Source organism: Polypterus senegalus, chromosome 13, assembly GCF_016835505.1.
Source record: "Polypterus senegalus isolate Bchr_013 chromosome 13, ASM1683550v1, whole genome shotgun sequence".
Lineage (NCBI taxonomy): Eukaryota > Metazoa > Chordata > Cladistia > Polypteriformes > Polypteridae > Polypterus > Polypterus senegalus.
Window position 1 is genome coordinate 100,845,453 of NC_053166.1, and position 16,632 is coordinate 100,862,084.

General features: G+C 38.9%; 1 protein-coding gene across 1 annotated transcript in view; it reads left to right on the plus strand.

Moving 5' to 3' along the window:
• The first annotated feature begins 6,259 nt into the window (after positions 1–6,259).
• arhgef3l (Rho guanine nucleotide exchange factor (GEF) 3, like) overlaps positions 6,260–16,632 on the plus strand; it is a 285,898-nt gene continuing 275,525 nt past the window's right edge. Inside the window, exon 1 of the mRNA XM_039774983.1 lies at positions 6,260–6,466. Coding sequence (XP_039630917.1) covers positions 6,426–6,466 — 41 coding nt within the window. The 5' untranslated portion in view covers positions 6,260–6,425. The remainder of the gene's footprint in view (positions 6,467–16,632) is intronic.

A 16,632-nucleotide genomic window follows, 5' to 3' on the forward strand; every position in this document is an offset into this window, starting at 1 on the left:
ATGGGCTCACCGGATGCAAGATCTGATGGCTAATCACTCTGGGCTAGACAATGAAAACGATAGAATTCGTGCTGCAGTGCCTCCGTTTGTCTCGGGACTGAGAAGTGACATTCAAGACTAAGTTCGCATGTCTTGCATAGGCTGGGAAAGTGCTACGTTCGAGGAAGTCAAGCGTCATGCAGAGCATGCTGAGAGACAGACTAAATTAAAAGAGTCAGACACACAGACCAAACTTTTGGCTGCACAAATAAATTACTATACTGGTGGAACTGATCCGGCTAGGGGGAGAGGACGCAGAAATTTCTTTGGAAGGCGAGGGCGCGGGAGAGGACGAGGGTTCCAATTATCAAGCCCTAATAATCCTTTTGCTCAGATGCCTGACCCTTCAGAGCAGACGCCAGCGTCATATGCCTGTTACGGCTGCGGTGAACTTGGACATTTCAGACGCAACTGCCCACACAAGCGCCCTCCGCCACCCCCTCTCCCTGAGCCCAATGACATTCCTTGGTCCTAGGAATTAGCAGGGACCACCAGCCATTTTTTCCAGTTTCCTTTGCTTACTCGTCATGCCGATACTCATCCTTTATTGACTTTAATAGTAAACGGCAAAGAAACTGTCTTTCTTGTGGACACAGGAGCCACGCGCTCCACTTTATCGCTGTTGGGGGTCCCTGCCTCGAAAGACACTGTGAAGGTTCTCACTGCTTCAGGACAACCACACACGCTACTAGTTTCAAAGCCTCTGCAAGTGCAACTCAGCACCGACAGCTCTCCATTAACTCATCGCTTCCTGTTAAATCATTTGTGCCCTGTGAACTTGCTGGGAAGGGATCTTATGACTAAGTTGTCAGTCTCAATTTTTTTAACTAAACAAGGATTTTACTGCTCCATTCCTAAGCTCCTATGCCAAACTACACACCCCAGACCCTCTTTTGCTGCATGGACCCTTGACATCTCACCGCACACCCTCCTCTTGAAAGCCCTTCATTCTTTCCCCTCATGCCTATTTCCCCATTTACAAGTCCCAGACACCCTGCATTGTACTGCCCAATATTTCCCGGCAGAAGTAGACACTCCTTGGTTAGAATCTTTTCTTTCCTCCAGCACATGCCCTGAAACTTTGCACATTCCATGTATTTTTGTTTTATCTACTATAGCTGCTGCGTCAGTTCAACTCACATATTCACAAAGTATTTTCTATCTAGGTGGTTCAGTGCCCCATGTCTCTCTAGCTAAATCTGACACCGTTCACTGGGTTGAAATTGGGGACTGGGTTAAAAAATGTCTAAATAGAACTGATTGGCTGTAAGTTGCACTAGGTATTTTTGACACCTCAGACCATCTAGTTACTAAAGTACTAATTCAGATTGATCTGCCAGTTGTTCGTTCCCTGTGTCACCCGTCTCTCTCTTTACTGACAGCATTCCATGGCTCTCTTCGATTCCTGATACACTGTGGTCTCAAGGGAAAAATGATTTTGGCAGAATAGCAAATTGTGAACCTCTAGTAATCTTTCCAAAATCCTCCTTCCGTCCTCGCCGTGCGCAATATCCTCTCTCTCCCGAGGCTGAACTCGGAATTGCTGCTGTACATAAAGAGCTCGTTAAAAGGGGGGCTATAATTCCTATTAAATATTCTCCTGTAAACTCTCCTATCTTGCCAGTAAAGAAAGCTGATGGCTCTTGGCGCTTTGTCCAAGACCTCAGACAAGTCAATTCTGCTATCTTTCCTAGAGCACCGATTGTGCCTAATCCTTCCACTATTCTGTCTACAATCCCTCCATCTGCACGTTATTTCTCAGTTATTGACTTAGCAAATGCTTTCTTTTCTATTCCTGTACATTCTGATTCTCAGTTTTGGTTTGCTTTTACTTTTCAAAACCGCCGTTGGACATGGACCGTTATGCCACAAGGTTATACAGAGGCTCCTTGTGTATACGGCCAAACGCTTGCTCAAAACCTGGAAGGCTTCTGGCCTGACAGGGGAAGTGCATTGATACAGTACGTCGACGATTTATTACTCTGTAGCGAAACAGAGAAGGCATGCACACAAGATACAAAATTATTGCTCAAGTATCTTGCAGAAAATGGGCACAAGGTTTCTAAGGCCAAGCTGCAGCTAGTTCAAACCACTGTCAAATATTTGGGGCATGACATCACTTGTGGTACCAGAGCTCTGTCAAAAGACCGCATAACCACTATTCAAAACCTGCCCAGACCGGTCACAAAACAACAGGTTATGTCTGTATTGGGCATTTTAGGTTACTGTCGACAATGGATTTTAAATTTTTCTGAAAGAGCACAGCCTTTGCAAAGTCTAGCTAACACTGCTGACCTTCCTCTTTCTGGCCGCATACAGTGGAATGAGCAGGCTGAGAAGGCTCTGTGTGATTTAAAAAGTGCACTATTCTCTGCGCCAGCGTTAGAGCTCCTTGACTATTCTCGTCCATTCACTTTGTTCGTGGACGAAAAGGGGAGATATATGAGTTCAGTACTAACACAGCTCCATGGAGAAAAACAAAGGCCAATAGCCTATTTTTCGAAAAAATTGGATCCAGTGGCTAAGGGACTTCCAACCTGTCTCAGAGCAGTAGCAGCCACAACAGAAGCCGTGCTAGCCAGTACAGATATAGTGCTCATGAGCCCCCTAACAGTAAAGGTGCCTCACGCTGTACACTCCATTTTAGTACAGGCCAAAACTTCACATCTCACTACTGCTAGGGCAATACACTATCAAAACGTACTCTGTACTTTGTCTAATGTCACAATTGAACCATTTATACAGATTCCAGGTATGCTTTTGGAGTCTGCCATGATCATGGAGCATTGTGGAAATTAAGGGATTTAAAACCAGTACTGGTAAGCCCATCCAACATCAGAAATTAGTCAATCCCTCCTCGAAGCTATAATAAAACCATCAAGACTGGCAATAGTTAAATGCCAGGCCCACACTGGGAAACAAGATCCTGTCAGCAAAGGAAACAACCTGGCTGATTACTTTGCTAAACAGGCTGCCTATAATAACACACCAATTTTTTTATTTCAACAGAAAGATGACAAAGACGCTGATAATCAAATAATCTCTTTACAGAGTGCAGCCACGGACAGAGAAAAGAAAATGGTCCGAAGAAGGATCCCTCTCTGATGGGGTCTGGACTCACAAGCAAAATAACAAACCTTTCCTTCCAAAAGCTTCTTTTCCAGGTATGGCAAAAATCGCACATGGCCTGGACCACGCCGGAAAGGATGCCGTGATTCAAGATGTCAAGAGACATTGGGAAGCCGTAGGCTTCTTTACGTATGCAGAGCAATTCTGCAGACGCTGTGCATTATGTCAAAAATTTAACGTAGGTAAAGGTATTCAGGTAAGTCCTGCCATCACACCTAACCCAATGGGTCCATTCGAACATCTTCAAATGGACTTCATTGAACTAACACAATCTAAAGGGTACCGATACTGCTTGGTAATTGTCGATGTGTTCTCCCGATGGGTGGAAGCTTTCCTTCCAAACATGCAGATGCAAAAACTGTGGCAAAAGCCTTGATAAAAGAAATCATTCCAAGATGGGGAATACCACAAAAATTGCAGACTGATAATGGTACCCATTTTGTGAACTCTGTAATAAATGAATTGACCACTTGGCTCCAGATAAATGTGCATCACTATTGCAAGTACCACCCTCAAAGCGGAGGTATAGTAGAAAGGTGCAATGGCACCCTGAAATCTAAATTGGCTAAGATCTGTGAGCAGACGAATTTAACCTGGCCTGACGCTTTACCTCTGGCCTTAATGGGATTGAGAGGGAGGACACACCGGCAGTTGGGACTGTCGCCTTTTGAAATTCTGACTGGACGGCCCATGCCTGTTGGCATGGTCATTGGCAATGTCAATCTGCATACTGTGGACAATGATCTTCTTTCCAGTCTTACAGGTCTCCGAGCATCCCTGAAGGAGGTCCACGAGCAGGTTAACCAGGCTTGGCGAACTAGTCCTCCACCAACGGAGTCACAGATTCCCTTGGGAACCTGGATACTGGTCAGAGACACCCGAAGGAAGCACTGGCATCAACCTCGCTGGAGGGGACCATTCCAAGTGCTGCTATCCACACCGCCGTTAAAGTCGAAGGACTTTCCGCCTGGATTCACGCGTCGCATTGCAAAAAATGGCATTCATAGCTTTGCTAGTCCTAATCTTTTTTATCCATCTGACTTTAGGACAAGGACAAACAGGTGGTGACCATCGGGCTCACCAATTGAAGCAAATACATGGGGACTTTCCCACGTTAACTTTCCAAATAGGGAAAACTGCCTCGTTCCAGATTGACTTTTGTTCCATTGCTCCCTGTGGGTCCAGTGGACAAGACAAATGAACTGATTTAAATCCCTCCTCCAGTCTATCTGAATGTTCAAGCTGGAGTGATGTGTTTGCAAACACTGGCGACCAGGACTGGGGGTATAATCCGTGGGAAGCCCAGGAACATAATTTAAAAACAAAGGTTTTCTATGAATGGTTTATATCCACTTTTGGCTCTTTGGGCCAATGGTTCTAATCCATTTTTGTTTCCCTTTTAGTTGCTTTAACTGTTATTCTTTTGATTTGCTGTTGTCTTATTCCGTTAATCCGTTATTTTATCCAGAAGTTCTTCACTGCCTAAATAACTAAAGCTTATTTTCTCCACACAGAACGCATGCATCTTCTTTCCCAGGCCCAATTCTCTTCCCAGTCTTCTTTCGACCTGGACTGTTTAGCTTAACTCTCTTTATTATTTAAACTTTTAAGTTTAAAAAGGGGGGAATGTGGAATGGAATTTAAAATCTATTGCTAGCTTCTGTATGAAAATCTGCATGTTCTCTGTGTGGCTAGGTATTATTATTAACAGAAGTGTGCTTCCAGCTGTGGAATGCAGCTCTCAGCCACTCCCCGGCTTGTCTCAAGCAGTGTCTGTTTATTGTCCAAGTAAGATGCCAAACATATGACAAGTTTTCTGATAAGCTTCTTTCCAAATATAAGACTAGAATTTACGCTTTCCTCTGTAATCAGCAAATTTTGTAAAGAATGGCCTAATGGCCTTGAATGGTACTGCTCTATTTTTTTTCTAATCATTCTCTTTGAAGATTTTGTTATAAATGCAGCTGAACCCCCCTTGTCGGGGGCCTTTCCTTGCATTTTCTCTCTGTAAGGAAAAGCCACTCTGCTCACCAAGAAGTCAGAAATAAAAGATTCTGCTTATTAGAATTGGTGTCTGCCTGCTATTTGTTTGAACCTTCGTCCACAAGTGTTACCAGCACACCCTTTACCAATAGGTAATGTAGCCAGTAAAGGTCTGCGAAATTTCCTCATCAGATATCAACAGGATGGATGCTCTTACTAAGTTACATCAATAAATGGCTAGGATTGCCCCACTGCTTCGTAGCAATAGCAACCGCTATACACTTCACTAAGTTTATAGTGAAGATTTAACTAATGATTATAAGTCAACCCCAAATTATCGTCAGACCCACGTTGTCATTATGGGGTGTTGTGTGTAGAATTCTGAGGAAAAAATGAATTTAATCCATTTTTGAATAGGGCTGCAACATAACAAAATGTGGAAAAAGTGATGCGCTGTGAACACTTTCCGGATGCACTGTAGGTGTTAAGGCTGTTTCAGTGTTGTGACCGAGGGGAAAATCAGAATTACATTTTCTTAGACTTTATTTTTTAAGATAAGAGTCCAGTTGTGACACTACAATTTAGTATAACAGTTACATTTCTCATGTAGTTCCTTAGATTCAAGGTTCCACAGCCTGCTATAAAGATTTCCTAAAGGTACCTGATAATTTAACACATTGATATGCATTATTATACCTCATATTTGGCAAAATATACCGTTGTAAATACAGATGCTTGACTGATTGATTGATGTACATTTTTAAAGGTACTCATTTTAATAAGCTACTTGTACTTCCTGTTTGTACTTTAACTTATTTGCAGGTACATCAGGCTACCAAGAACATGCACTTCACTTTTATTTTTCATTTCAATTATAACTTAATACTAAAGTTGAAGTGAAACTTGAACTTGGAGCTTCTCTGGCTTTATGATGAATATCTACAAACCCCACTTAACTGTATCATCATAAAAGCACACCATTATATATGTGACTATACACCTACTTTTCTGTGCAAAACAGGATGTTCATTTCCCCCGCAATGCAGTAGGTTTACACTGAAATAGCAAAGGAAGTGGTCTAAGTCTGAGAAACAAGCAAGAAGCAAAATCAGGAAACTGAGCAAATTTAAAAAGTACATTTACCAAGGGAAACTTAGAACTTGTATGTATATCTTCTGCAGCTGGAGCTGAAGATTCAGCCAAGTTTCTCCATTCAAAGAAGAACAGTTTTATTGCTATTTGCAAAAGGAATGTATTAAAAAGTACAAAATCTAATGGAGACAGAAGAGAGTAACACAAAAGCTGCTGCTTCCTGGTAAGACACAGAAACTAAATCTACCTGAGAACAGATGCCAGAATTTGATTTGGGTACAGAATAAATTAGTAAAGATGCCATAGTTTAGTGACAAAAGAATAAAGTTAATTGATCTGAAAGAGCATCTAACTTTAATATGCATAAAATATCTAATAATTGTACTTCAGCTTACTAGACATTTAACATGTAATGCTATATTCTTTTCATTTTTTTAGTTTCAAATTCTTTGTAAAATCTATTGAAAAGTGTGTTTATATAAATAAATTAATATATATGTTTATATAAAACAACATGTACAGTATATTTATACAGTAACCGTAACAATATATTTATTTAAATACATTTATGAATATATGTAAAACAGCAGCAAACTCTGCATAGTAAAAATGACTTGATAAGACAGTGGTTAATGTCCTGACCTGCTCACTATCCATTTGGACATTTTCTCACCACATTTGTGACAGATACATCTTTCTGCTGACATCCCAAATACAAAAAGAACTGGTTAAGTAACACCCATAAGTGTCATGTCATACAGTGGTGTGAAAAACTATTTGCCCCCTTCCTGATTTCTTATTCTTTTGCATGTTTGTCACACAAAATGTTTCTGATTATCAAACACATTTAACCATTAGTCAAATATAACACAAGTAAACACAAAATGCAATTTTTAAATGATGGTTTTATTATTTAGGGAGAAAAAAAATCCAAACCTACATGGCCCTGTGTGAAAAAGTTATTGCCCCCTGAACCTAATAACTGGTTGGGCCACCCTTAGCAGCAATAAATGCAATCAAGCGTTTGCGATAACTTGCAATGAGTCTTTTACAGCGCTCTGGAGGAGTTTTGGCCTACTCATCTTTGCAGAAATGTTGTAATTCAGCTTTATTTGAGAGTTTTCTAACATGAACCGCCTTTTTAAGGTCATGCCATAGCATCTCAATTGGATTCAGGTCAGGACTTTGACTAGGCCACTCCAAAGTCTTCATTTTGTTTTTCTTCAGCCATTCAGAGGTGGATTTGCTGGTGTGTTTTGGGTCATTGTCCTGTTGCAGCACCCAAGATCGCTTCAGCTTGAGTTGACGAACAGATGGCCGGACATTCTCGTTCAGGATTTTTTGGTAGACAGTAGAATTCATGGTTCCATCTATCACAGCAAGCCTTCCAGGTCCTGAAGCAGCAAAACAACCCCAGACCATCACACTACCACCACCATATTTTACTGTTGGTATGATGTTCTTTTTCTGAAATGCTGTGTTCCTTTTACGCCAGATGTAACGGGACATTTGCCTTCCAAAAAGTTCAACTTTTGTCTCTTCAGTCCACAAGGTATTTTCCCAAAAGTCTTGGCAATCATTGAGATGTTTCTTAGCAAAATTGAGACGAGCCCTAATGTTCTTTTGCTTAACAGTGGTTTGCTTCTTGGAAATCTGCCATGCAGGCCGTTTTTGCCCAGTCTCTTTCTTATGGTGGAGTCGTGAACACTGACCTTAATTGAGGCAAGTGAGGCCTGCAGTTCTTTAGACGTTGTCCTGGGGTCTTTTGTGACCTCTCGGATGAGTCGTCTCTGCGCTCTTGGGGTAATTTTGGTAGGCCGGCCACTCCTGGGAAGGTTCACCACTGTTCCATGTTTTTGCCATTTGTGGATAATGACTCTCACTGTGGTTTGCTGGAGTCCCAAAGCTTTAGAAATGGCTTTATAACCTTTACCAGACTTATAGATCTCAATTACTTCTGTTCTCATTTGTTCCTGAATTTCTTTGGATCTTGGCATGATGTCTAGCTTTTGAGGTGCTTTTGGTCTACTTCTCTGTGTCAGGCAGCTCCTATTTACGTGATTTCTTGATTGAAACAGGTGTGGCAGTAATCAGGCCTGGGGGTGGCTATGGAATTTGAACTCAGGTGTGATACACCACAGTTATGTTATTTTTTAACAAGGGGGCAATTACTTTTTCACACAGGACCATGTAGGTTTGGATATTTTTTCTCCCTAAATAATAAAACCATCATTTAAAACTGCATTTTGTGTTTACTTGTGTTATATTTGACTAATGGTTAAATGTGTTTGATGATCAGAAACATTTTGTGTGACAAAAATGCAAAAGAATAAGAAATCAGGAAGGGGGCAAATAGTTTTTCACACCACTGTAGTGCTAGCAACTGCCCCCATGTGTTGCACTGGTATCGCATCTATAGCTACCTCCTTCTTGTACTCAGTAGTAACACAATAGTAAACACAACTTTGTGCAACTATGTTAGAAAATAGATAGGTGGATTGAAGAATATGTCATTTTAGAAAATGCATTGCAAGAGAGCATTATTATATCATATTTGGAGTTCATTTTACTGATTTATAATTTTTAAGATTCCAACAAAACCTGCTTAATCTAGTACAGGATCATAGGGAAGTTATCTATATAAGTTATAAAAACGTAATTTGGTATTCAGATATTATACATATACAGTGGAACCTCGATTTCCCCCCATAGGATTGTATGTAAATACAATTAATCCGTTCCAGACCGTACGAACTGTATGTAAATATGTAAATATATGTAAATATTAATCACAAATACTGTATAGTTAATTACATCATAGAATGCACTGTGTAATAGTAAACTAATGTAAAAACATTGAATAACACTGACACAACACACCCAGGCTCCCTGCTCAGCTACACGAGCAGGCTCGCTCGCGCTCTATCTCTCTCTGTAGCACACCACCCCACTGTCAGCCCCCCACTTTGTCAGCGGCATGCGCTCGCTCGTGCTGTCTCTTTCTCTGTAGCACACACACACACACCGTCAGCAGCACGCGCTCGCTTTCTCTCTCTGAAGCGCAAACACCCCCTCCCCCCCTCTGTAAGCAGCACACACTCACTCTCTCGCTCGCGCTCTCTCTCTCTCTCTCTATCTCTCTCTGAACAGAAGGGAACATTTGACCAAATCCAAACTTTAATTTAAAAACCAACCACAAGCAACCAAAAAACATTTCAGAAGTTCATGCTAATAGCCTTACAGCCCGATCGCTGTAAACACTTTTTTTAAAATGAGTTTTAAGCACAGCGGGAAAAAAGGAACATTTGAAAAAAGAGAAAAGTAACATTGCAACTAATCACGCTATGAACAACTCCATCTGTAAACACTTTAATGAGTTTTAAGCACAGGGAAAAAAGCGAACATTTGAAAAAAGAGAAAAGTAATGCTCAAACTTTTCAATAATTTCTTTCTTTACTTTGATTTCAATTTTCTTTAAAACTTTCTTCTCACCACTCTTCACTTGCTTAGAAGCCATAGTTAACTGCAAAAGCACACGAAATACTGTAGAGCACAAAGAGAGTGCAGGTAAAGCATGCACGTCTGACTGAGAACAATGAACAGGGAGCGGCTCGCTCTCTCTCTCTTTCTCTCTCAGCTGTACCCCGCCCCCCCCTTCGGCAGAAGGCAGGCAGTACATACACGCAAACCATCCCCCAATGTTTGGCAAACTTTTTGGTCTTGAACCGAGTTTTATGTGAACCAAGGTTCCACTGTATGTGTTTCAAACCTATTTACTCATCTAGGGGTTATTGGTTGAGTAAAAAATTATAAAGACAGACAAGATCAAGATTTCACCCGAAACTGATTTTCAGGGCAAGTTGCATAACATATTATAACTTTCTCAGACCTACTTAATCCACTTTAGGGCTTCCCAGTGCCAACACAGATTCTGCTAAAAAGGTAAACTAGACCAGGGGATTCTGCTAAAAAAATAAGCTAGACCAGGGCCTAAAACTGGATGCACAATCAGTCAAATGGCCCACTCATATACTTGTCTGTATATGAGTTTCCTGTAAACCTAATATGCACATCTTTAGGATATTTGAGGAGAAACTGGAGTACCCGGAAAGAAGTCCCCGTAGACATGGGGAGAATGTGCAGAGTCCACAAAAACAGCAACCAGACACATGATTTGAACCCTGAGCAATGGATATGTGAGTTTGTACTTAAGCAAATCCCAAATAAATTTTAAAGTTATACAGTGCAGCTGAATGTAGGTAAATATATTTGAAAATCTAGGAATACTATTTATATTTATTGTTGTTAATTTCATTGGGTCTGCAGCAACTTTCAGTCCTTCTCTAAAGCATTTTTCTTTCAGAAATGCATGGAGTACACTTCCAGGAAGACATTTTTAACAAATAAGTCAAATGTATTGTACTCCCTGTGATTTGGACTTTATTTATACTCTTTTGTGGCTATGTAACTGAGAGGAGTGATTCTCTGTCTTACTCACCCATCTTTCTGGTGTACCTGGCCTCTCTTCTGAGGAATAAACCTTGGTGATGTACTGTATATCCAGTCTTCTCCAAAAAAGAGTGCAGACCAGGTCTTGAGGTATCTTGAGTTCTCCTTTCTATATCTAAGTTCTTTCCTATTTTGTAATATTTTATATTGGTGGATATTTGTGAAAAAAAGATAAAGTAAAGCTGTAGACTTATCTTACATTTCGTTGTACTGTGATGGAAATAATAACAAGAGTGCATAGACAAAAATGTATGCAGAAACAAATAGAACATGAAAACTGTACTTTATTCCAAAGTATAACATATTTATAGAACATTGCATATTTTTATGTGATTTTTTTTAGTTTTGCATGCCTTCCAGCTGGGTAACATAAAACGAGTCCCTTTCTCTGTTATTTAAAAGATGTCACATAAATATACTTATTTATTGTCTCTTTTGTCTGCTGAATTAGACAGTATCTTAAATGATCATGTTAGAGATCTTTACTAGTGAGATAAGCATTTAACTTACTTCTTTAGTCTGGTGTAACACTTAACAGATCATCCATACTAATTAGCACTTTAATGTGGAATATTGGTTCAGAAAAACAGAAATGTTGTAATGGGAAATTGTCGGCATAGCCGGCACAACAGAAATGGACAGACAGTACACTCTTGATACAAATTCATGGGAAGTTTATAATGCAACCCAGGTTAAAAAAGTGCAGTAAAATACACTGAAGTGCACTTAGTATACTTCCATATTATATCATAAGTTTGCTATTTTCAAGCACTTTGTATTTAATGTGCTAATGGTATATCATTAGTGTAACTAAATATCTACTTAAATACAACTAAGCGTACTTCAGTGTGCTATTCTGAGACACTGTTAAGATGTGCTTAAATATGCTTAAGTACATCTTTTATTATTTCTGTACTTTCATAGAAGTACTTTGTTTCCACTGCATAAATGTATTTTGTTAATACATAAAATTTGGAGGAAATAGATTTATATTTCAATTAAAATGTGAGCATAATACATTGAAAAGATATTTGTGACATATTTCAAATGTAGAAAGAGCACATTTTTAGTATATTACTAGGCTGACCCACCTTTTAAGGCGACCGACTTTTAAGTTGACCACTTCTTAAGGCAATTCAATATGTAGATCAATTTGATATTTTATACAAACTCATTAATTTGGTTATATTGCATTTGAGCGGTATTACTTTAATACTTATAGTTTCTGTTATTTTTGTGATGAAATTTAAACTTTTTTTCTATATTGAGGTCGCTCTTCGTACTGCAAGCTGCAAGTAGTAAGTCTGTGATAAGCGGAATACCGCTACGCTTTCCACTCACAGGACGGAAGGGCAATACTGACCGCTTTTATATAGTAAGAAAGAAGAAGATATTGCACAGTCTGGAGTAGAAAATCATCTTTTACCTGGAAAAATGAAACTACAAATCCCATCGTGCATTGCAAAATGGACGGGGCGTGTGAAACTTCGCGCCTGCGTAGCATTCACGGGACGGAAGGACAATCCCGACCGCTTTTATATAGAAGGATGGAAGAACACTTAGTTTACTTTTTACTGGGTCTCTGCAAAGAAGTGTATGTAAGTGCAACAAAGTGCTCTGCAGTTAATGCTTTTTAACTAAGGGCCAAATAACAATCAAAACAGTTCATCTGTCATAACATTCAAGTCCTCTTCAGTTGGATGATGAGTCCCATCTTAGTGAGGACATAAATTATTATAGAAAGAGATCTTATTTTAGGAGTGTGTTATAGACCACCCAATGCAGATAATAATTTCAATGCACATCTTTTTAGTAATAGTTTTACATAAATAACTTTATAGGGGGATATTATAGTCATGGGAGATATTAACTACCTGAATATTAACTGGGCTAATCTTGCAAATAGTGGGGAACAAGAGAAGCAGGTAATCAGTGACTGTGACAGTGAATGGTAATGCCTATCAGGGTACAGTACTTTGTAATAATCAGGACAGAAATGAGTCTATAAAATAGATTGAACCACTGGGGTCAAATGACCATAATATAATATAATTCTTTGTGTTTTGGAAGAGTGAGGGTGCAAACTGTAAAACTATTAAGTTTAACTTTGGCAGAGCAAATTTTGAGCAGATGCTGCAATGTCTAAGGAGAACAGACTGGGATAAGCTTTTAAGTGTGGAGACAGTCAAGGAGCAGTGAAAAAGATTTAAAAATGTTTTACATGTAATGCAGAACAAGTACTTACCATGGTGGCGCAGTGGATAGCACTGTTGCCTTGCAGTTAGGAGACCTGGGTTCACTTCCCGGGTCCTCCCTGTGTGGAGTTTGCATGTTCTCCCCGTGTCTGCGTGGGTTTCCTCTGGTTTCCTCCCACAGTCCAAGACATGCAGGTTTAGGTGCATTGGTGATTCTAAATTGTCCCTGGTGGGTGTGTGTGTGCCCTGCAGTGGGCTGTGAATCGTATGGAGTATGAGAATATGAGGGCAACCTTTAAGAAGGGTATTAGGAAGGCTGAAAGACAGAGAGAAATATACCAGATAAGGTGAAAGATGACCCAAAGATATTCTTTCAGGTTTTTAGTAGTGAAAAACAGCTAAGGAGGAGATGAAGTGCATTAGGAGTAGCTAAGGGGAATTAAAAAATATAGTGAAATAGCGGATGCTCTAAACTCAAAGTTTTCTGTGGTCTTCACAAGTTAAGAAATAGATAATCTCCCGGTGGTAAAAGGAATGACTAAGGAGGCACTGAGGGATTTAGAAATTGTAGAAGTACTGTTTAGATTAAATAGGCTGAAATCAAACAAATCTCTAGGACCAAATAATTTATACCCCACGTTCTTAAGGAGGTTAGTAAGTGTATATATAAACCCTTGACACATATTTTTAGGAAGTTACTGTGCACTGGGGAAATTCCAAAGGACTGGAAAGTGCAAATATTATCCTATTATATAAAAAGGGTGACTGGGCAGATCCAAGCAACTATAGGCTTAACGTGTATTACAGGAAAATTAATGAAAGAAATTACTAAGGATATGAATGAGCAGCATATGGCAAGTACAGGGCTTTTTCTGAACATTCAGCATCGGTTCAGAAGAGGGAGGTCATATTTTACTAACATGTTGGGATTCTATAATGAAGCAAAAAATGGTATGATCAAAGTGGAACATATATTATTTATGTTGACTTTCTGAAAACATTTTGTAGTTGCATTTTCCCAAAATTAGCAAAGTTCATCAGTTCTAGCATACAAAATGGGGTTCAGCAAAAGCCTAACACATCAGAATGATTCTACAGACAAAATATCTTTATTTTTAAAAGCTATAGTAAAAACTCAAAGTAAATTTCTCTAAATAGAGAAAAATTGATATAGCAAAGAAAAGAAATGTTCTTGCTAAGAAAATTTCTGTATAAAGCTCAAAATTCTTGTTTCATTTCTTTAAGTTTTGTTAGTCAGTAAAATCATTTCAAAATATTTCTGAACCATATCAAAATGGTCAGAAAACTGTATGCCTATCCCATTTCTATTCTGAAATGGGTCTTTTAAGTCCTTGTCCACTGGTACCTATACTAAACAATAACTAACTCAATTAACACGCTGTATCTTAGGTATAGCAGGAAAGTTCTATCTCTTATTAGCTTACAGGGTTTAAAAGGCTATACCATTGTCTATGGCTATGACTAAGAAAGCACTAATATGAATTTAACTTAAGTTAAAGCATTAACTTTCTAAGATTGCCTATTACACATTTGATAAGGTGCCACATGAGAGGTAAGGCATCAAACTAAAAGAAGTTTGTGTTCAGGGTGATTTTTGTAGATGGGTGCAACTTTCTCAGAGTTGGCTGATGTTAAGAGTGCTGTCCCATGGGGGTCAGTTGTAGAGCAGCTGCTTTTAGTATATAAATGATTTAGGTAGGAAGATAAGTAGCAAGATGTTTAAGTTTGCAGATGATACCAAGATAAGTGGATTAGCAGAAAATCTGAAATCCATTGAATCATTACAGAAGGACTTGGACAGCATACGAGGGTGGGGCACTGGGGCAGATTTGTGGCAGATGAAATTTAATGTCAATAAATGTAAAGTAATACACAGTGAAAGTAAAAATGTTACATCTGAATACATAATGGGAGGTCTGAAAATCATGGGAAATTGTCCAGAGAAGAAAAGTTGAGTGCTACCATCAGTCCTGTGTCATACAAACAGTAAAGCATCCTGAGACCATTCATGTGTGGGGTAGCTTCTCAGCCAAGTGAGTGGGCTCATTCACAATTTTGCCTAAGAGCACAGCCATGAATAAAGAATGGTACCAAAACATCCTCCAAGATCAACTTCTTCCAACCATTCCAAGAACAGTTTGGTCCCATAAGGCAAAAGTGATAACTAAGTGGCTCAGGGAACAAAACATGAAAATTTTGGGTCCATGGTCAGGAAACTCTACAGACCTCAATCCCATTGAGGTCAATCCTCAAGAGGCAGGTGGACAAACAAAAACCCACAAATTCTGACAAACTTCAAGCATTGACTATACAAGAACGAACTACCATTAGTCAGGATTTGGTCCCAAAGATGACTAAAAGCATGCTAGGGTGAATTGAAGAGGTCTTGAAAAAGAAGGGCCAACATTTGACAAATATTGATTTGCATAAACATTATGTAACTGTTAATAAAACCCTTTCGAAACTTATGAAATTCTTGTAATTATACTTCAATAAACCATAGAAACATCTGACAAAAAGATCTAAAAACACTGAAGCAGCAAACTTTGAAAACCAATAGTTGTGTCATTCTCAAAACTTTTGGCCATGACTGTACACCTTATGAGAAGGAATTAAGAGTCATAGTGGTCTCTACGCTATCAACTTCCTGACAGTATTCAGAAGCCATTAAGAAGGCAAATACAATTTTTAAGGTATACAGCATGATGTGTGGAGTATAAGACCAAGGAGGTTTAAAATGCACTGGTGAGTACCATGTGCAATTTTGGTCCCCAGGCAACAAAAAGAACATAGCAGTGCTAGAAAAGGTCAAGAGAATAGTGATTAGGCTGATTCCAGGGCTACAGGGGATGAATTATGAAGAAAGATTAAAATAACTGAGAATTTTCAGTTTAAGCAAAAGAAAATTAAAAGGTGTAATAATTGAAGTGTTTAAAATTATGAAGGGAATTTGGATTGAGACTGTTATTTTAAAATGAGTTAATCAAAAACACAGGGACACAGTTGAAAACATGTGAAGGGCAAATTTCGCACAAACATTAGGAAGATTTTCTTTACACAGATAGCCTTAGACACTTGGAATAAACTACCAAATAGTGTAGACTTTATGGATTTTCAAAATCTAGCCTTGATGTTTTTTAGAAGAATTAAGTGCATAGGACTGGCGAGCTTTGTTGAACTGAATGGCCTGTTCTTGTCTAGATTGTTCTAAAGTTCTAAATTTGTAATTTAATTTTAGACATCAATCAGCCAGAAGTTGATACATTATGCCACTGGTAAAAGATGAAAAAACTTGATTAGCAACAGCTAAAATTAAGATGCCACCAGAAGAATGTCCTTAAAAGACAGCAGACTGTGAGAATGCCACATGTCTGCAAAACTTTCTACAAATGGTCCTTGAAAACATATGTTGTACAGAACAATCCTGTTAAAGAAAAACAATGTCAATGCATTGACTACAATTTAAGATCAGTGTGATGCTCTGATGGAAAATACAAGTATCATTCAAAACATGTAATTTTAGACTACTGTAATTATTGAACAAAAAATACTGCTTTCTAATTGGCATGGCTATTAGGTGTCTATTAATTCCATGCAATGGGACATCAATAGAGGCTATTACAGTGAGCAGGTTGTTAGGTAAGTTAACAAATGAACTAAATAA